The sequence below is a fragment of the Hyperoodon ampullatus genome (assembly GCF_949752795.1).
Source record: "Hyperoodon ampullatus genome assembly, chromosome: 9".
Taxonomy (NCBI): Eukaryota; Metazoa; Chordata; class Mammalia; order Artiodactyla; family Ziphiidae; genus Hyperoodon; species Hyperoodon ampullatus.
Window position 1 is genome coordinate 43,683,390 of NC_136922.1, and position 21,478 is coordinate 43,704,867.

Genomic DNA, 21,478 nt, shown 5'->3' on the forward strand with positions numbered 1-21,478 from the left:
GCTCCCGTTCGCTCGCCTCCTTTCTTGCCCTGGCTCTCTCGCCTCCCCCTGCCTGCGGCTCCCTCGGTGCTCCTGTCGGCTCACGCCCCCCTCCTCTCTCTCCAGCTGGCAGCGGCGGGGGCTGCGCTGCCTCCCGGACCTCGGGACCTGCTCCGTCAGCTGGGGCCCCCTGCGGACGGCTGCCTCCCTCGCCTGTAGGACCTGCCACTCTGCGCGGAATGGCAGTGGCAGCAGCATCCCCGCCAGTGGCGGTGGCGGCGGCAGCCACGGCCACCGCAGAAGCTATTGTTCCCTGGTGTTAAACGCGCTTTCCCTCCTTTTCATCTGACAAGAACAATAGCGGGAGAGCTTTGCGTTCTGTACTTGGGAAGACATTCCGAGGGCGAAGGAACATTCCCTGCCATCCGCGTCCCGGACCTGGACCCTGGAGCGGCTGCCGGCGGCATGGGGCTGCAAGCGAGGCGCACGGCGTCCCGGAGCCCCGACGCTGCCGGCCCGCGCCCGGCCGTCCTGCCGCTGCTGCTGCCGCTGCTGCCGCTGCTGCTGTGCCCGAGCGCCTGCGGGGCTGCGGCGCCGGGCGCGGCGGAGGCACCCACCCTCTATCTGTGGAAGACCGGTAAGTGGGACGTAGTTCCCCCTGCTTCCCATCTGGGTCCACGTTACGAAACTGCTGGGCTTCAGGAGGGACCCCTGTGCTTCTGATGACCCGGGGGTACTGGGACCCTAAGGTAAAAAAGTACGATTCTTAGGAAGCAAATTAGGTCATGGCCGATGCTGTTAGAAAGAAAAACCTAACAACTAAAAAGCATTAGTGACTCACTGGACTATTTCTCTCACAGCTCCGTAGTTAATGAGGGCAACCAACGTTGTGCTTTCGTAATTACGTGCAATATTTTTAACCTCTGCGTTCTCATTCTACTAAGACTTTCTTAAATTTATTTGTAGCAAAGAGCAAGCAAACATTTTAACTCCGGTCTTTATTCTGTGTTTAGGCAAACAGTTCACTCTGTGCCATGATATATATGGATATAGAGTTACATTTAAGGTACAGCTTATGTGGGACACGTGGAAACAAGCCAAGTGAGGGCAGTTCTGACAGTTGAAGGCAAATGGGGCTGCAGTGAGCTGACTGAGACCTTGTGAAGCTCGATTCTTAATGAGCGAATTGAGGGATTTTTAAAGTGTGCAATTGTTAGGATGTTTAGGTTTTAACTTCTCCTGCCTTGAAAAAGTTTTTGCTTTGTTTTCAACCAGCCAAGAAAAGCAGCAACCAATTGTCCCTCAGAATCTCCCAGCAAAGTGCTGACTAGAGGTCCCGGTGTGAGGCAGTGACAGGCAGGAAAACAATACCAAATGAGGAATTACCACTCCCTCTCCTGAGGCTCCTTTCTCCTCTAAAGGACACTGAGAATTCTTCAGCAGACCTGAAACTTCGGGTTTATAAGAAGAAAGTGGGAAACATTATTCTTACTGCTTAGTGCTAGGAATGAATTAAGAGTTTCTTGGCAGTTAGTAGACAGGAGGGAAAGTATATATCGGTCATGGGATCACAAACAAGTTACAGTGAGTGTGTCTCTTTCCTGGCTTCAGCTGTCTGTAGCCCCCCATGCAGAGACAGATCAGTCTCCTCTACAATTACACTGATACCCTGAATTTTTAAAGAAGTTGCATCTATCTAACAACTTAGTGAGGAGATTGAATAGAAACTTATTTAAAGCCAGAGTACAGAATTTGCCTCAGAATCTTGTATGAGATAACACACAAACACACGTTTAGAAAAGCCATTTGGATGTTAGTGTTAGCCATTCTTGTTACCACTTGCAGTTTAAAGATCAGTTGATTAGTGGATGCAGATGAAATCAAATTGATTTTTTCAATTTAAAATAAAGAAGGTCTCTAATTTAGCTGAAGCCATGGTTTTAATATTCAGAAGTTCAGTCATAACAAACACTGGTCAAACTATAATTTACCATTAAATGGTGTTATTTGGATGCCCGGTAAGAGCTTCTCAAGTAAGTAAGTGTTGGACAAAACAGTACTTGCCCTGTTGAAATTTGTACTGTTAACGTAACAAGAGCCAAGCAGTAATTCAGATCAAAGAAGAGGCTAGGCAGCATTCACTGTGCAGCATCTGAGGTGCCAATACATGTCAATATAAATGTCATGGCGGGAGCTTAAGCCAATAAACAGTTTAAGACAGTGGAAAGCTCTCAGGAGCAAGAATATGGAGACCTTGGTTCCAGTGCCAGTTCCACCTCTTGCTAGCTATAGGAACGTTGGCATGTCACTTAACTTTTGACCCCCAGTTTATTTAGCTGCCTGTAAGTGGGACCTTCTTCTGACTATTCATAGTATTATGAAGATCAAATGAGTGAATGATGAGAAAGTAATCTGTAAACTTCAAAGTCATGTGCAGGTACAAATATAAAGTAATATGATGAGAATAATGTAATCTCCTTTATGGTGAGCCTTGGTTTGGTGGAAAAAATGGTGAATTAGACAGGAGAGCAAAATAATGACCTCTTTATATTTTTCCAGAGGGAAAGGAGACTTCACCATATCTATAAAGGAACTGAGAATAGTTACTGGAGGAAATAGGGAATATTTAAAGGACAGGGATACACTGTAAATGAAGATATAGAGATGACAGAATCATAAGTGTTCCTCATTTGATGAAAATAAAGAGGCAGGCAGGGATTTGAGAGAGAACATGAGGTGAAACAGTCCAAGATTCTAGTGGGATAAGCTTGGTCTTGGTAGAACAGATTATTTAGAATCACATTATTGGTGAGATCATTGAATTAAAGTGATGTAGTGAAAGGTACACTGGATGAGGAGCTAAGAGAGGAACTGTAACACTGTGTTTGTCACTAACGAGCTTTAGAATGTTAGCTAGGTCATTTAACCACTTTAGTTCTTGGTTTCCTACTTTGTGATATTCATTGATTAGAAAAGATGATATTTAAAGGCCTTTTCAGCCCTAAAGTATGTGCACATATGCACATACATACACCATAAACATACATGTATGCATCCATACACATACATAGTATATTAATGTATATATACATATATATGTACATAATATATATGAACATTTAATGCATAAGGTATATTGTATGAATGTTTTATTAAGTCAGTCACAGCAAAGAGTTGTTGAGGACTCACTGTGTGGCTTATTTGAAGTCATTGTGGTAGAGGCTGGCAGGGTACTATTGTCCCTGCCCCCAAGAAAGTTACAGTTGAACAATACACAACAATTACAACATGGCATACCATACTCATGAACAAAACAGTGTGAGAGCAGAGAAGTTGTGTAGCTGATAGAGAGAAAAAATAAAAATGCAAGGCATGACAATATTCCTAGGTCTTAGAAGTACTGCAGCTCAAGTCCAGAATATGTGGTGGGAATGAATGGATTTGGTGCTAATGAGATGAGTTGGGCCAGATTGTAAGAAAACCTTCAAACTATGGTAAAGATGTTAGAGTGTAACCTATAAGCAGGTGGAAGCCATTATAACCTTAGAGCAGAGGATTGACATATTCTTCACCCAGAAGGGAGAAAGGTAAATTAAGAGGCTGGGAGGTCAGTGAGGAGAGGGACTGAGAGACAAAGGGGAACAAACCACTTATAGTGAAGGGTGAGTAGAGGAGGGCTGGGGGCACATGGCAGAAGTGTTAGCTCAGGTTTGGAGTGCAGGGGACACAGTGTCTGCCAAGGAGAGGTGGAACTAATGCTATCTGCATCATGTCTGCACACAGTTACTTGATTGAGACAGAGGATATGAAAGAAGGAAGAACAGTTTTCTTGTGGTTGGGGAAGAAAGAATATCAGTTTAATTCTCAGTATCAGATATACTGAACTTGAGGTAGCAGTAATTCAGTCAGCTAATAGAGGAATTAGTGAATGGGTGGACAGTTTAGGAGAAAGTGTTAGGCTGAAGGTAGAGGCTTGGAGCTCAACACGTATATAATATTTCAAGGCATGGTAGTGGGAGGGATCATTAAAACAACAAAAATATTGAAAAGAGGGGCCAGAATACTTCATAGAGAATATTGAGATTTAAGTCACAATGGGAGAGAAACTAGTGAAAGAGGCTGAGAAAGTATGGTCAGAACAGGTCCAGAGAAAATGCCAGTAGTGCTAAATGAAGAAGATATCTTATGAAGGGGATGGGGACAAAAAGTATAAAACATTTCCAAGAGTCTGGAAAGGGGTTATGAAATATTTCAGAAAAGATCAAATAAGAGGAGGAACTGGTAAGATAATTAACACTGTTTTGGGAAAAGACATTTTCAGTAGAGTGATAGAGCTAGAAACTTAGTTGAATAATAAACCAGATAGTGGAGAAGTTATAGTATTGATAAAGTGAATAAGCAAGTGGTATTTAAGTCTCTCTACTACACTGTTATTTTTCCACAGAGAAAAAACCAAAATATAAGACATTAAAATATAAAAGTTAATGTTTCAACGGTTTTGTGCCACAGTCATTTGAAAGGTAACTTTGTTTGAATACTTGAAAAACATATTTCATACATGCAGAGTTAAAGCACTTATATTATTGGAAGATGAATAATTACTGTTACTGGTGAGTGTTAGACAGTTATTCACTTTTTAATATTCTTGAATATGGAATTGTTTCAATAATAATTATGGCTAATTATATTCACCTAGCAATTCCAAATGAAGTGCATTGAACAAAATGTGATTGAAACATGAGTCAGACAGAAGATAGTGAATACAACCAACTTTTATCAACTTATGCCATAGAGATATATTTTCAAAAGATCTTAATGAAGTAGTTGAATTTATTTTTATGATAATGAAATTACAATAAAATCCAAGAAAGATACACAGTAGCCATTTTTTCAGCATCAGGTGATGAGGGTATTTACAGTTGAGTTTTGTCTTAAGGAAATTACTTCTCACATTAAACTTTTGACCAGGGTTCATGCATTGCAAGACAGTGCTATTAATGACAGTCACTGTGTCCTTTACATAGTTAATTGCACATAAAATAATACTTTGTTTCCTCAGTTTAAAATAAAAACAAGTGTTTTCTTTTTCTTTCATGTACTTATACTAATATAAAATATTCTGCAATGTACATGGAAAAATATCCATCCTAAGCCTGCCATTCATTCAATAACAAAGGAGAGAGGGGTGTTGTACCAGGTAGTAGTAACATAAGGGTGGCATTATCCTTAAAAAAGTGTTGTGCATTTCAGTTGTGCTTACGATTTGTCTTAATTTGGAATGTGACATAGTTTGCTCATTAAATGAAGAATAGAGATGGAGCAGAGATAGGGATGGACAGAGCATGGGCGTCAATGTCAATGTCAATTAATCTGGAACAACATTTTATCCATGGGACCTATGAAATTATTTCATCTCCCTGAATCTTTTTATTTCATCTCCAGTATGGATAAATATTATGTATTCTATAGGGGTTTTCTAAGGATTAAATATGGTAACATATGTATATATTAGTAGAGTGCTTGATACATATTAGGACTTCAATAAATGGTAGGTTATATTATTGCTATTTTTCTCTTATATAATAGAATGGTTACTTAATTTTATGCCCTGGAACAAGGCTAGTAACTTTAGCTTTCTCTAAAGCATCTTTTCTTGTAAATGCACTAGAAATTACAAATTGATCTAGTTACAGGGCTAGATATTCCCACAAGTTATAAGGGAGGCAGCATTGTGGAATGGAAAGAACATGGACTTGGGGATCGCTATTTAAATCTTGCTTCTACCTGACTGGTCAAGTTACTTAAACTCTCTGATTTTGTTTTCTCACCTTAGAATGGTGACAGAAGTTCTGAAGTCAGAGAGTATTTGTGAAGTTTTAACAGGTAGTAAATAGAAAGGGTCTAGCACAGTACCCTAAATATAGTAAACATTAAAAAGAATTAGTTCTCTTCCCATTCTTTACTTTTTCGTCTCCTAAAAATGACATATCTTGAAGGAATTTTAATGATCCAACACATGTATCTGTTTTCTCCAACTAAGGGACACCAAGACAAATAAAACAAGTCTAGAAAGAGATGTTATTTTACTGTAGGCTTGTCTTTTCTTATTAGTTTGGCCCTTATATGTAGACAGCATGGATCAAAGACCATCAAAATATTTTGAGCACAAATTCAGGGTGAATTATATAAATAGATATTTTTGTACTTCATTTTGTTTAGTGTCTCGGGATTTCTCAGGAATCTGAAATTTCACATAGTTGCAGTTAACATTGTCACCAGTGCCTTCCAAATTAAATATTTTCACAGTAGAATTGTTTGTGGTTTATGATTTGTTTAACATCTTAGGTGATTATTTAAATAAATAAATAAATAGACAAACAAACTACATTTTATGTCTTGTTTTCCTATCCTTCTTTCTTAGCATACAAAGCTCAGTTAGTACTCAGAATTTATTAAGAGCTTATTGGTTATTTGGTCCAAAAAGTCAAATGCTCAGGTGGTTTTATGAAGCTTTAATAGCTCAATGGACTGTGGTAACACGGATCACTCCTTATGCAAATTGTAGGTAGCTGCCTGGTTTGCAAAATAATGAAGGCCCCAGTCAGGACTGGCATTAAGAGTGCTGTAGAGCAACACATACCCAGGTCTTTTCCTACCTTTTATTGTTATATAAAGAACTGGTGGTGGGATGAGATGCTGACGTTCTGATTAGGTTATTGGAGAAGTGTGATATGCTTTGGATCCTTTTAGGAGGAAATGAAGCCTCTTAGCCTCTGATTTAAGTTCGAATGGTGACACTGGACAGTGGATCTCTCTGGGAAGGGGAGAGTGGAAGGCTCTAGGCTTCCTAATATGAAGGCACATTAGAGTGACCCTTAATGACAGAAGCACTGGGGAAGTGACATCCAGGAAAATATATCTTTCCTATCACAAGAACATCATAGAGTGTGAGTTAGAGGTTCCAGTGAGTCATAAGGTAGAGATTTTTTCTGATTTCCTTCATCAGAACTTTACACTTGACACTTCAGAATGCATTAAAATGATGAAAAAAATACAGGCATTTGCATTTAACCCCCAAGTACTGAAGCAGCAGAAGCAGCAAGAAAAGTACTTCTATTTGGAGGAAGAGATACAACAATTAAAAACAACCCAATAAGGAAAGAGTGGGGGGAAACCTGGTAGTACTTAAAACAGTTGATGCCAAAAGTAATCTGTTGCTTCCAGTATGTCATTGGACCTAACCAAAAGGATGTCCTCTCATCTTCCAGAAGAACTAGTGAGCTAATTGGTGCTTTGCATAGTTTACCATGTGAAATCATAATATTTGGGATATCATTTTTACTGATTCTGTATTATTGTATCAAAGTTATACTATGAGAAAAGAAATGAAATAGGGGCAGATGGGGAAAAATCACAAATACACTCCTTTATAAGGACAATAATTTTCAAATGGCATATGTAATAAAGTTCAGTGGGGCTCTTGTTCCAGGAGCCATCAGAGAGAGATGGTCCACATAGAGTGACATCAGTAAATTCAGGAGAAGCTATGCATGACTGCTAAAACTCGAAAAGAAAGTAAGACAAGAAAGTAAGACATTATAAGAGAGAGCAACAAAACAAGGAGAGAAAAAACCAGGCAAATCATCTGCATTCCTTTAAAAATTATTTTTGATAGGCTTTATTTTTGAGCAATTTTAGGTTTATAAAAAATTAAGCAAAAAGTACAGAGTTCCCATGTACCGCCTCATTCTCTCCCCAATTATCCCTATTATTAACCGTCTTACATTAGTGTGGTATGTTTATTACAACTGATGAGCCAATATTGATAATTTATTATTAATTAAAGTCCATAGTTTATATTAAGGTTCAATTTATATTAGGGCTCACTCTAATGTACATTGGGTGGTTTTGGACAAATACATAGTGACATATATCCACCAATACATGTGTCAACCATTACAGTACCATACAAAGTAGTTTCACTGCCCTAAAAATCCTCTGTGCTTCATCTGTTCATCCCTACATCTCTCCCTTTCTCCCCCCAAATCTCTGGTAACCACTAATCTTTTTATTGTCTCCATACTTATGCTTTTTCGAGAATGTCATACAGTTGGAATCATACAGTATGTAGCCTTTTCACACTGGCTTCATTCTCACTCAGTAATGTGCATTTAAGTTCCTCCATGTATTTTCATGGCTTGATAACTCATTTATTTTTATCACTGAATAATATTCCATTGTATGAATGTAGCACAGTTTATCCATTTACCTATTGAAGTATGTCTTGGTTGCTTCCAAGTTTTGGCAATTGTGAATAGAGCTGCTATAAACATTCATGTGCAGGTTTTTGTGTGGACCTATGTTTTCAGCTCTTTGGGTAAATGCCAAGGAGTGTGATTACTGGATCATATGGGAAGAGTATGTTTAGTTTGTAAGGAACTGCCAAACCGTCTTCCAAACTGTACCATTTTGCATTCCTGCCAGCAATGAGTGAAAATTCCTATAGCTCTACATCCTTGCTAGTGTTGTCATGTTTTGAATTTTAGCTGTTTTAATAGGCATGCAGTCTTATTTTGTTTTAATTTGCTATTCCCTAGTAACATACGATATTGAGCATCATCTTTTCATCTGCTTATTTGTGATCTGTATGCCTTCTCTGGTAAGGGATCTGCATCCTTTTCATCATGTAAATAAGAGTAGTAAGAGCCAGTAGAACTCCTTTGTGACAGAGTTCAAAGTCTCAATTCAGCCTGTGCTGCACATGCTCCACCTCTTGTTGTTCTGATGATGTGACCCACACTAAGCACAATTGTTTATATAAAGAGAAAACACACGTGGGAATTAAGTAAAGAATAAATGGAGATGGGTGTATGCTTGGTCTAGTTTGTCCTACCTTGAGGGAAAAACCTTGGGAGAGAGTTTGGAAGTGATGAACAATACCTTGAAAGAGAAGAAAATGGCCTGATATATTAAAGGTTAAATTGGACCTGCAAGTTTGTGAGATTTTCAAGTACACTGTGAATGTGCTGTATCTCTAGCTGACTCTGGTCTGGTTAATAAATCACGTACATAGCTACATATTCACTTTTCCTTGTTCTTGCATGGAGGAAGCCATGGGCTGGCAGAAAGTCAAGGTGCAATATCCTTCTGAACTTCTGGGAAACAGTGGAGGTCCACTGTCCTGAACCTCTGGTAAATTGACCTGGGAACCAAGTTGTCAAGGCACCCTGCTATTCAGATTGCTCCCACAGAACTTCCTATGAACACAAAGTGCTGAGTACCCCCAAAATGGGGGTAGTAAGACAATGACTTAGAAGTGGATACTTAGAAGTGGATAGTTTGTGTGCATGGGGGTAGAAATATAGCACACGCTGTTGCTCTATTGAGAGAGCTTGATAGAAAATTAGTCTTCCCTAGCAAATGTATCAGGCACAGGCATGGATTATGTGGTTGCAGTAATTTAACTTATGGTATATGGCCAATGCAAGGCTTTCTAATTGTGCCACACAGTCTGGATAAAGAATTATCCCTTGGATTATTATAGCAGTAATAGAAAATATTCTGAGTATTGTAGATGGATATGTTTGCAAGTATGTTCTATAATGTGCCTGCTAGAGAATGGCATCAGAGCACAAATAGTGCCTCTTTGGGTTCCATATTTAAAGATTATTTTTGGTTTTCTCTACCAGAATCAGAGAGTGCAACTATAAATGTTAGTGGGACCCACTGTATTCAGGTACTTCCCCTTCACAGTGAGAGTGCTTGCAGAGAATTGAACCTATAGCTTGAAATGAAAGAGACACTGATTGCTCAGGAGTTAAATAAATATATATTTGTGTGCATTTGCATGTGTATGTAATAAATAAAAGGCGATGTTCAAGAAGAGACTTTTGAGCCAAACATGAATCTTGACCTAATTTTATAATTTTTTAAGAATGTGATCTCTAATCTCTCTGTGTCTCATGTTCCTTAGACATATCATAGGTATGACGTTAGTATCTCTCTCTTCAGGTTATTTTTTTATTTTTTTAATTTTTCCTGCTGTACGCAGGCCTCTCACTGTTGTGGCCTCTCCCGTTGCGGAGCACAGGCTCTGGACGCACAGGCTCAGCGGCCATGGCTCACGGGCCCAGCCGCTCCGCGGCATGTGGGATCCTCCCGGACCAGGTCATGAACCCGTGTCCCCTGCATGTGCAGGCGGATTCTCAACCACTGTGCCACCAGGGAAGCCCTCTTCAGGTTATTTTAAAGATCACTTGAGAGAAACCTGTAAAGTACTTAGATGATGCCTGGCACACATCAGTGCTCGTAAATGTTCTCTCTTACTTGATGTGATCCTGGTGTGAGCTGTGAATGCCTTCTTTCTGGGATGGAGTTTGTTTCCTGGATCTGTCTGGATCCTTTCCTTCATTTTGATTCTTCTTTCTTCTTGGATCTGCATTTACATCTCAAGCTTCTCTGCAACTGATGTTGCTCTGCTTTCTACCTGCTGTCAGAGCCACCAGCATAGTTGCAAAGCCCTTAGCTTTGCTGTTTGCAGAGTTGTTCAAAGTAGTTTTAAAACAGAGACATTCTGCCTAGCGTTTCATTTTTACTTGTGATGGTGCATATCTTTGCCATGCAAGGAATGCTGGAGGTGTGACTCTTTAAGTGGGACGATGTGTTCCAAAATTCCTTTGTGTGGAAACACCTAAGAATGTTCTTGGCAAGGTTTTCCTGGTCTGTGATGCTGAGTGAAAGGGTGTAGGGAATGTACAGTGAATGCTGAGGCTTCTTCTCTCAAAGTCCTCCTCCCCTATAGTATGTTTTCTATTTCTCTATCTCCCTCCCTCCCTCTGTATGTAAATGAACGTGCCCATGTCATGTATATGCTCTGTATATGTACATGCACATCTCATATATATAAATATCCTACTTACACACCTCAATATATGTGGTTCAGAGTCCTCTGAAGGAAATTAAAATGTTTCTCAACTTGGAGGAGAGATGATTATTCAACATTTTTATGCCCATTACAACTCATTTATCTGTATGTTCTCTAAAATTTTCTAGCATTTATAAAATTATGGTAGAATTACAATAACAATATAAGACACCATTACAAGCATACATATATATGCATACATACCTAGATACATAAATGCATACAACATACATGCACATGCAAATAGCACAGTTATTTATGGTTAAATGACTACGCAGAACTTCACGATTTATCTGGTATTGTGGAAATTTTTATACCTCCTCACATGTGTTTTATACCTGGTATTTATAGAGGTGAGTTTTAAAAATGTGTGCAATTGCTAATACTTTTCACTAAAATATTAATTATACAAAATTTATGTTAATATTTTATTTTAGAAAATTTTATGCCAATACAACATTCATCAAGATCCTAGTCATATAAAAGATCTTATTATACAAGTCCTTGCATTATCTCCCACTAACTTATAGCTTTTATTTTAAGATCCTTTTTATGTCTAACCGTCTTTCTCTGTTTGCTCCTCTGGTGCCTGAACAGTCTTCAAACTGCAGTCCCTGCACAAATTTCCAAGAAGTACTTCTCTTCTAATAGCACTGCCTGCCAGCATGTCCAAGAACATCATTTATATAAAATATTAACTTGTAAATAGTTGACATTGTGATATCATTAAGGCAGTACAGATAACAGACCCAGGTGGAATGATCTGGATTAACTATTGCTATATTCTGTATGTGTGTGTATATAATATATACGTTATACTAATGTATTTTTTTCTATGGGAAATATAGTTTACTCAGAGCCACTATATCACACAACTTCAGGGACTCCAGTCACAGTAAAAAAAAAAAAAAAAAAAAAAAAAAAAATTGGGTACCTTTCTCTTCATCAGTTTGTATTGATCAGTTTCAATTAAGTAAAACTGGCAAGTGCTTAATGCCTGTTTTATGCCAAGCTAGGTGCTGGGGGGCAAACATAACCAACACATGGACCCATCCCTTCTGAAGTCCCCTATCATGGGTAAATAAGTAATTATTGGTTAGTGAACTTATTACAAAAACAGAAGCCTATGTAGATAGATGTAGAATGAGAAGTGGGTGATTATCTTGCAGAAGGAGACAGGGAAGGGAAGATTTCATAATACACAAGTTTGAAAAATAAACTGTTTACAAAAGGGACAGAGGCTCTAGAGAGACAGAATTCCAGGCAAAGAGGAACAGTTGTGAAGAAATTAAATGACATGCGTGTCCAGGGGCAGCAAGAAGTTCTGAGGCATGAGGACCAGGCAGGGAGTGAGTTGGGTGCGTCTGGAGAAGGGCGTGTGTGGACTAGAGTGAGCAGGCCATCCTGTGGAGCTTAGCCTTTGTTAGCTATTGTTTGACTTATGGAATCTAGGAGTCTAACTCTATTTGGATGGATAAAATATTACTAAGAATAAAAGAATATATTTGTAAATATTAAGCCATGTGTGAATTTATGAATTTTAGCAGATTGTTGATTGTATAAGTAAACCGTTAAGTAAACTGTTCTCCTTGCAAACTTTCTATGAGCAATACTGTCTTTAAGTAATGCTGATTAAACACAGTTACTTCAAGAGTGGAGACCCTTTCAGGTTTATATATAAGGGTGATTTAATATTTTTTCCTCTACACTTTTTTTTTTTTTTTTTTTTTTTTTGCAGTACGCGGACCTCTCACTGTTGTGGCCTCTCCCGTTGCGGAGCACAGGCTCCGGACGCGCAGGCTCAGCGGCCATGGCTCACGGGCCCAGCTGCTCTGTGGCATGTGGGATCTTCCCGGACCGGGGCACGAACCCACGTCCCCTGCATTGGCAGGCGGACTCTCAACCACTGCGCCACCAGGGAAGCCCTCATCTATACTTTTGATTAGACCAATGTTGAAATGACTAAACCTGAAATCTATGTACTATTTCTCTGGTGGGGTCAGTGACAGAGAATATAAATGAGTGAAGTGGACCAGCCATAGGGTAAAGGCTGGTTGAACTCACTCTTCTCTATGCGGACTTGGTTAATTAAAGGAGCTATGCCACTCCTCACCCTGCTGAGGGTCTGTTATTTGCCATAATTTAGAGATGGGGTTCCATTAAAAAAAAACTCTCAGGGCTTCCCTGGTGGCACAGTGGTTGAGAATCTGCCTGCTAATGCAGCAGACACGGGTTCGAGCCCTGCTCTGGGAGGATCCCACATGCCACAGAGCAACTAGGCCCGTGAGCCACAACTACTGAGCCTGCGTGTCTGGAGCCTGTGCTCCGCGACAAGAGAGGCCGCGATAGTGAGAGGCCCGCACACCGCGATGAAGAGTGGCCCCCGCTTGCCACAACTAGAGAAAGCCCTCGCACAGAAACGAAGACCCAACACAGCAAAAATAAATAAATAAATAAACTCCTACCCCCAACGTCTTAAAAAAAAAAAAAAAAACTCATAAGGGACAACATTGTCTGCCAAATACAGTGTCTAGTGAGCCAGAGTTGGATTATGGGGTAGTAGTTCACAACCTTTGCTTGACCATCATATCAGGTCTTTAAAAATCTGAAGCTTAAATATAGGATGGAAAAGATAATTTAAAAATACTTTTTTGAGTTTGAGAGAATGACTTGCATGAGAATATATGAAACTCCAAAATCAAAGTAGCTGAACAGTCCCACTTCCAGCCAACATCAGTATTTCCCTCCACGTTAGATGCTGTGCTTCATTTGTTCTCATTAGTTAACAGGCCCTGTGGAATGAGAGGAGCTAGTTGGAGCAAGGCATCTGCTGCCTTGAGCTGGTGTGTATAATCACAGAAATGCAGTGAAGATCATAGGGTTGACTCACTCTATAAAACAGCTTCTTCTGACAGTTCGCAGTGGTGACTACACACCACTAATGGGAGAGTCATCAGACTGGATTTGGATTTATGGAATCACATAATTCATAAGGAAAGCTTTGAGTGCTGCTAAGATACATTTCTCACCCTGTCTCTTACTGCAAGTTTTAATATAACTTCTTCAGTTCCCTTGGCTTGTTTTATATGAGAACTGGCTTTGAACTGCTTCAGCTGTGAAAATTCCACAGGAAGAGAATAAATATTGTAGAGCAGACAAGGTGGTCTTTGAACCGTGGTTGATCAAGCACTGCAGCAACATGGGCATCATGATGTCCCAAATCGTGATGAAAGTTTTCAGAGCTTTCAAGATCATTCTTTTCAAAGTAATTTTCTCTCTTGATAGAATCATCCACAAGCTAAATCAATTTGATTATTTAATGAAAGATATGAAAAATAGAGGAAAGAGTGATTCTCATACTGTGTCATTATAGGCAAGATGAATCACCTTTACTGGCCATATGCTGAGTAGTAGAATTGCTGTCACAGCCATTTTTAACAGCTTTATTGGACATAATTCAGATACCATGCAATTCACCCTTTTAATGTGTACAATACAGTATATTCACAGTGTTGTGTATCCATCACTACAATCAGTTTAGAACATTTTCAGTACTCCAAAAAGAAACCCTGTACCCCTTAGCCATTGCTCTCAAACTCCATGCTTTTCTGTCAGGCCCAGCCCTAGGCAAGTACTAGCCTACTTTACATCTCTATAGATTTGCCTATTCTGGACACTTCATATAAATAGAATCATGCCTTATGTGGTCTTCTGAGACTGGATTCTTTTACTTAGCATATTTTCATGGTTCATTCATATTATAGCATGTAGCAGTACTTCATTTTTTTATGCTGAATAATATTCCATTTGTGTGGATATACCACATTTTTAAAATCCATTCATCAGTTGATATTTGGGTTGTGTCCACTTTGGGGCTATAATGCTATGAACATTCATGTACAGGTTTTGGTGTGGACATGTATTTCCATTTCTCTTGAATATATACTTAGGAGTTGAATAGCTGGGTCTTATGAGAACTATGTTTAATCATCTGAGGAACTGCCAGACTGTTTGAGCCATATTTTTTTGAACTCAGCACAGCACAATATATATTGTGTTTTCTGGGAACTTCAGTTATGATATAATTATCATTTGAGAAAATACATTAAAATTCCAATAAAAATATCTTGTGTAATTAGAAGGTAAGTAGTTGTGAAATATAGGAAAGTGCTGTAGGGAACCTATTTCATAAGAATAAAAGCACATTTAGGAGGAAAATCTTGAATACACTTGATAGGATGCCTAGAAGAAGCTTCTTTTGGGTTTTTAATCTTATCATATAGTGAAGATTCAGTAAAGAAAAAAAGTAGTTGGGATGGGAGAGGTGTGATGACTTAAAGAATGAGTGGATTACTTAATCACATGTATTTAAAATGCACAGAAAAACCTATGTGATACTAATGAAAAATTTAAATGTTAATGCATTTTAGAAGTTGCCCATTTGGTTTCTACAACTTAGTGTATGTAATAACAATACCTGCTTGTATTTTCATGGTACTATACAGTTCTCTAAGCACTCATACTCACATGTTCTTTTACTGATTTCTCAGTTTCTTCATTAATGTGGGGGAAGAAGTAATGCCCTTCTCTTTATTGAAAGAGTAAACCAAGGTACCTGAGGTCAAGTAATTTGACCCAAGCCACACTCTTAGTATAACACTAGCAGCCAGGACAAATATCTTATTGTCTTTTATGCTATGACATACACACAAATAAAAATTTTATACAAAACACTTTAAAATATATGCCTAATATTTTAATTGAAGAGGTGATAGGGAAAATTTTCTTGGGTTTTGTGAAGAGTAAGCTTCAAATATTTAAATTAGCATTATGTGGTATAATTACTAGGCAATAACAAATTTAGTTTTAACACTTTAAAACAAGCATAGGGAGATACAGTAAATGATTACAGATTTGTATTTTAGTAACTATTTTGACTATTTGGTATCTTGATTAAGCATTTGACAATGTCCTTGAAATTTCAACATTTACTCTCATAGTTTTCAGTTTTTGTGATATAAAATAATGACTTTTTTTCTAAACAATTCACTGCCCTGTAATCAAATGTAAGCATATTCTCATATTGTTCCTTGATGCAGTGAATCTTAACATTGAAAAGTATGAACTACTGCTTCAAGTCATAACTCAATATTTAATTTCAGTATATTGATGTTGACGTTTTTTATTCCTCTTTTTTTTTTAGAGTGTTATATGGATTTAGACTGTGGATTTTGTTGACAGCGTCACACAGGAGTTTATACTGAACACCATACAATGAAACATCCCAAATCTTCTTTACATCTCCCCAAATACCCCACAGAACTCTCTGTCTCACACACACACACACACACACACACACACACACACACACACACACACACGCACACGCGCGCCCACACTTATACATAATCTTCTTTCCCTCTCCTAAGTAGTCTCAAGTTCCTTTCACTCTCTCTTTAAAGTTTTCTTTACTCCTAGGCTCTTCCTATCCCTTCTCTCCCATTACTTTCCACCCATTCTGTGGTTCCTTGTAGCTTAAGGAAACCAAGCATATAGATACATTAGTGATTTGGTTTATATTATGTACACTATCAATATAATGACCTATTATAAAAGTATCACAGTTTGTATTTTTTCCTTAAGGAGTAAAGATTTGCCTTTAAATTTAACTTCACTTTTGTTGGCCTTAGTTTGATACAATAGAAAATAAAGTATTACATTGAAAAAAATTGGTCTGACCATCTGTGTTGTGCTTTGGTACAATATTGCACTCCACCTTTAATTTCAGGGAATCATTTTCCAAGTATATTAACTGATGTAATTTCTTTTTTCGCGGGCCTCTCACTGTTGTGGCCTCTCCCGTTGCGGAGCACAGCCTCCAGACGCGCAGGCTCAGTGGCCATGGCTCACGGGCCCAGCCACTCCGCAGCACGTGGGATCTTCGCGGACCGGAGCACGAACCCGTGTCCCCTGCATCGGCAGGCGGACTCTCAACCACTGCGCCACCAGGGAAGCCCTGATGTAATTTCTTGAATAGGGATATTATTGACAATAGAAATGCTGACTTGCAGTGTGCTGTACAGGGAGACTTGCATTCCAGCTGTAGTTTTCCTTTTCTTTTCTTCCCAGAAAAAGACGAAGTGAAAACCTGCCAGCATCATTATATTTGTCTCTAGGCAGCTAAACTATGATATATTCAGTGTGGACTACTGTATGGGATACAGCTGTGAGATGAGCTATAATTTATTATTGAAAGTAAAAGAACTAGTGAAAATTTATTCAAATGAAATTCTTTGCAAACATTACAGTAAATAGGCTTTGGAACATTCTCATTCTGTCTCTTGTACTTTAAAAATGACTTTTCTGAAGACACTATATATCTTAGGACATGTGATGAAAGAGATAAAAATTAGGGATTTTTATCCCTAAGGTGTTCATGGATTTTATGTGGTAGGTTTCTCCTATCACCAGTGCGATAGGATTTTTAATTTGAATTCAGATCTAGGCTTACCTCTTCCTAAATATTGGACCAATATCAAAAATTGCTTTTGACAAAGTGGATGATTAGTTCCTGAATGTGTCATGAGCACATTGTAGAAGCATTTAACTCCTTAAGTATAAAGTATACAACCAGATAGCAATTTTACTTGAAGGAAAATGTGGACTATTCTTTCTATTTTGAAGGTCTTTACTAACTTCTGTACAGTACATGTCCTTATTTTAAGTTGTTTTATGTGTGTGTGTGTGTGTGTGTGTGTGTATTTGATAATTCTCTTGGTTAATGTGCACAGGAAATTTGGTATCTTAAAGTCTGCTTAATGGACAGAAGAGACATTACACACAAATCACCAAGTTTTAAAATATTGTAATCCAATAAGATGTACTTAACAGTAACATCATAGTGCATATAATTTAATCTGTAGTTTATAGTGATGCATAAATGTCTTCAGAAGGCTGAAGTGTGCCAGAGTCTTCATTGTGAAGAAAAATGTATTGCTGAATAGAATTATGAAGAAGTTTTGCAAGAAATTTTTCATTGGTAGGATGCTGAATTAAGCCATATTTAAAGAGTCTTTTAGTCTTTCTCATTTAATTGTTTATATATATATATATATATTTTTTTTGCGGTACACGGGCCTCTCACTGTTGTGGCCTCTCCCGTTGTGGAGCACAGGCTCCAGACGCGCAGGCTCAGTGGCCATGGCTCACGGGCCCAGCCGCTCCGTGGCATGTGGGATCTTCCCGGACCGGGGCACGAACCCATGTCCTCTGCATCGGCAGGCGGACTCTCAACCACTGCGCCACCAGGGAAGCCCCTAATTGTGTACTTTTAAGACATTTAAAAGTGGCAGTATTTTTCTAGATGATTGTCTGCGTTCAAAAATTTACAGAAACCTATATCATCCTACTGACATCCACACCTTTGAGAGTTGAAATTAAACCATTCTAGGGCTGTGCTAATATCTTCAATGATTGTGCCTACATGTACATGTGTATAATATTTCTTTTATTATGTGTTGCATCATATTAATGCATCCAGAATGGACAGATAAATTTAAGCGGTAGACAGTGTTGTTATTTCATCTTCCAAGCAAAGCTATTCTCCCCGCTTCCCTGTTTTAATCTATTACAAACATGTTAGTGATATCAGCATTAGGTGTGGTCCCCTTTGAGCCCCATTATTTACTGCACGAACATTTTCAACTCTGGTCTAGATCCTCTTCTAGCAATGGGGAAATATAGACACGTAGGACTGATCCCTTGGTCATTGATGAGCTCATATCTTTTAAAGAGATGCAGAAACACAACAACCATAAATCAGCGTAACTGGGGCTATCGAGGAGGCATGTTTGAAGTGCTCTAAGGACACTGAAGAGGGAGTGATCAATTCATCTGGGCTGGAGAAGGGTGAGGACCAGGAGGGAAAGGCCTGATGGAGGATTTACAGTTAAGCTGGGCTTGAAAGGATGAGTAAATATCTGAGAGTTGAGAGGTGAAGTGATGGGATAGCATGAATGGTAAAGTCACAAAAGTGTAAAGTAACCATCTAAATGGATTTTATATTGTGAATAACTCTTTCCCTGCCTGTGAAAACTACAATAACTCCCTGTTGGTATCCTCAGTAACCTCAGTGATTCCTGTCAGTTCTGTTTCTTCCTTCATCAGCCTGCCACCTTTATGCAACAGCTGCAGTTTCTACCTGGTTTCTGATTCCTTGTTTGGTCTCTTATAATGTCTACTTGAATTCCAAATTCTGACCTTAATCCTAACCAGTTACTTTTCCATGTTCTTCGGTTTCATAGTTTAAACGAATGGTCAGTTTAGTTCACCTTCCTTGTCCAGCCCACTGTTCTGCAAAGCCCAACTTCGACATGAACCCAGAAATATCAAATAACTGTAATTGGTTATTAGATCCAACTCCCAGCCATATTTACCTTGAACCATGTGTTGCACCATTATGCTTTGGTACGTATGAACGTTCTTTTGGGCTTTAGTGGGAAAACCAGTGAAAATTTGTGTCAGGAAGTAAGTTGTATCTCCATTAGACCCAGGAATTAAGCAAGTGAGCAAGTTCCAGATTTACATAAAGTAAGTCATTTGTGTTTAAAGAATGTCTTAGCTCTGTCTGACTTGATGATATATTATTGGTGCTTACTCTGATATTCAGTGTGGTTAACTCTTAGAGCTCCCTTTCATGTAAAATGTAATTTGATACATTTGTAAGGCTGTGATGATAAGGCTGTGAAAATCCTCCTACAGTAAGTGAGCTGTGATTTTTCTTTACCCTCATAGGCAACCACACAGAAAGGGAAGGATAGTTGTGTATAGTAAAATGTAATATCTTATTTGAAGTTCTTGGTATATAAGCAACAGATAGCTCTAACTCTACAAGTAGAAGATTATGCCTTCCAAAAGTTGCTCTCCTGTGAAGACTCAGCTCAGGCACCATTTCCTCATGAAGTCTTTTGTGATCCTTCTTCCTGATTTGTGGTAGCACTTTAACAGACGACACTTGATTTCCTTTTCTTTGAACCCTGTGTATGTATTACGGTATGTGCCTCCACTGAAGTACCTGTAACTTTCTTTTTGATACTTTATAAGTCTCTTACTGTTGAAATGTGAACATCTTTAGTCAGGGGTTATCTTAATCATCTTTGTTACTTTGTTACTATCACATACTAGATGTCAGTATATGGTTAATGAATGAATAAATTACTGCACCTTATTTTAGATCACATAATTTTTATATTACTTTTGTTTTACTTCATAACATTCATGGACAATTGTCTTATTTTATTAAATAACCTTAGAAAAATTGATACCTTTTAATGGAGTATATTTTCTATTATATAATACTGGTCATTTAGGTTGTTTCCTTTTATTATGGAAAAGATGCTGTGAATTGTATTTTTGTAAATACATCTCTTTTGAACATCTCTGAGTATTTCTTTATTATGCAGTCCTAGAAAGAAAGTTATTCAGTTAAAAGGATGAACTCTTTTAAGATTCTTGGTACAGATTGTCAAATTATTATAACTGCTAGTAGGGAGTGGATGGTGCCTATGTCACATGACTAAAACTGGGCCTAAAAGTTTACGAACTTTTGCCAATATGACAAATCTCAAGTCATCTATCTCAGTATTATTATTATTTTTTAATTGATAACTTTTAAATATGTTAAAATATATTTTTCCATTTTGATGTATAATTATTTTGGTTGGTTTTGTTTGTTTATTTTGGTTTCTTTCTGAACTATCCTGAAGAGGTTGGAGCTGGGCCCAGAGGTGTTCCAGCCTGGCATAATCAGAACCTCTCACAAGACGAAAGGAGGGTTCTGGGGAGCTGTGTATGGATAGGTAGGTAGATAGGTGAGGGGCAGTGAGAGGCCCTCTGGGGTACTTAGGAGAGCAATGAGGCATTTAGAAGATGGGTATGGGGGTGGGTATCAATATTGTTCTGACAGTGTATTGTTTATTGGTTATCATTCACTTTGGTATTAATTTAGAATTATTAATCCTAGTTGAGATCTGGAAAATAGGCTTAAAATGTTAGCTTCGCAAGAGACAAATCTTATTTTTTTTGGCAAAAAAAAAAAAAAAAAGAAAGAATTCAGGCTTGTGTATTGTAGTTGTAGTGAAATATTCATTGATTTAAAACTCATGTCAGGTGATCTTTTACAGAGAGTGAACTGCTCAGACCAAGCTTTAGGTGTGATCAATCTTTTCTTGAAAAATAAAAAGCATACTGTATTAATTTCAGTCATAAATTACTACTGTGAATAATTTGTCACATTTAAAATGGTTTATTCAAAATAAGTTTGAGTTTAGGTGGGGCTAAAATTGCAGTATTTAATGTTATTCCAATTTCGTTTATAGTTATATAAGCCTTCAAATGAAAACGATGATAAAACCAATAATGTGCTTTATATTTTTGCTGCCTTTTATATTTTATTCCCATATCATCTGTATATTTAAGAAAGCAGACTTTATAGTAAATAATTTTGGTCCTTCTTGATACCCAAAGTAAGTAGTATGTGGGAATACCTATCTCTCAGACACTTATTTCAGGTTGTTA

General features: G+C 38.2%; 1 protein-coding gene across 1 annotated transcript in view; it reads left to right on the forward strand.

Annotated features, from left to right (window-relative positions):
* Positions 1-444: 444 nt before the first annotated feature.
* The window catches only part of THSD7A (thrombospondin type 1 domain containing 7A), a gene marked incomplete at both ends in the record, with an annotated part of 438,329 nt that continues 417,295 nt past the window's right edge, over positions 445-21,478 (forward strand). The window contains one exon of the mRNA XM_079711822.1: positions 445-616. Coding sequence (XP_079567948.1) covers positions 445-616 — 172 coding nt within the window. The remainder of the gene's footprint in view (positions 617-21,478) is intronic.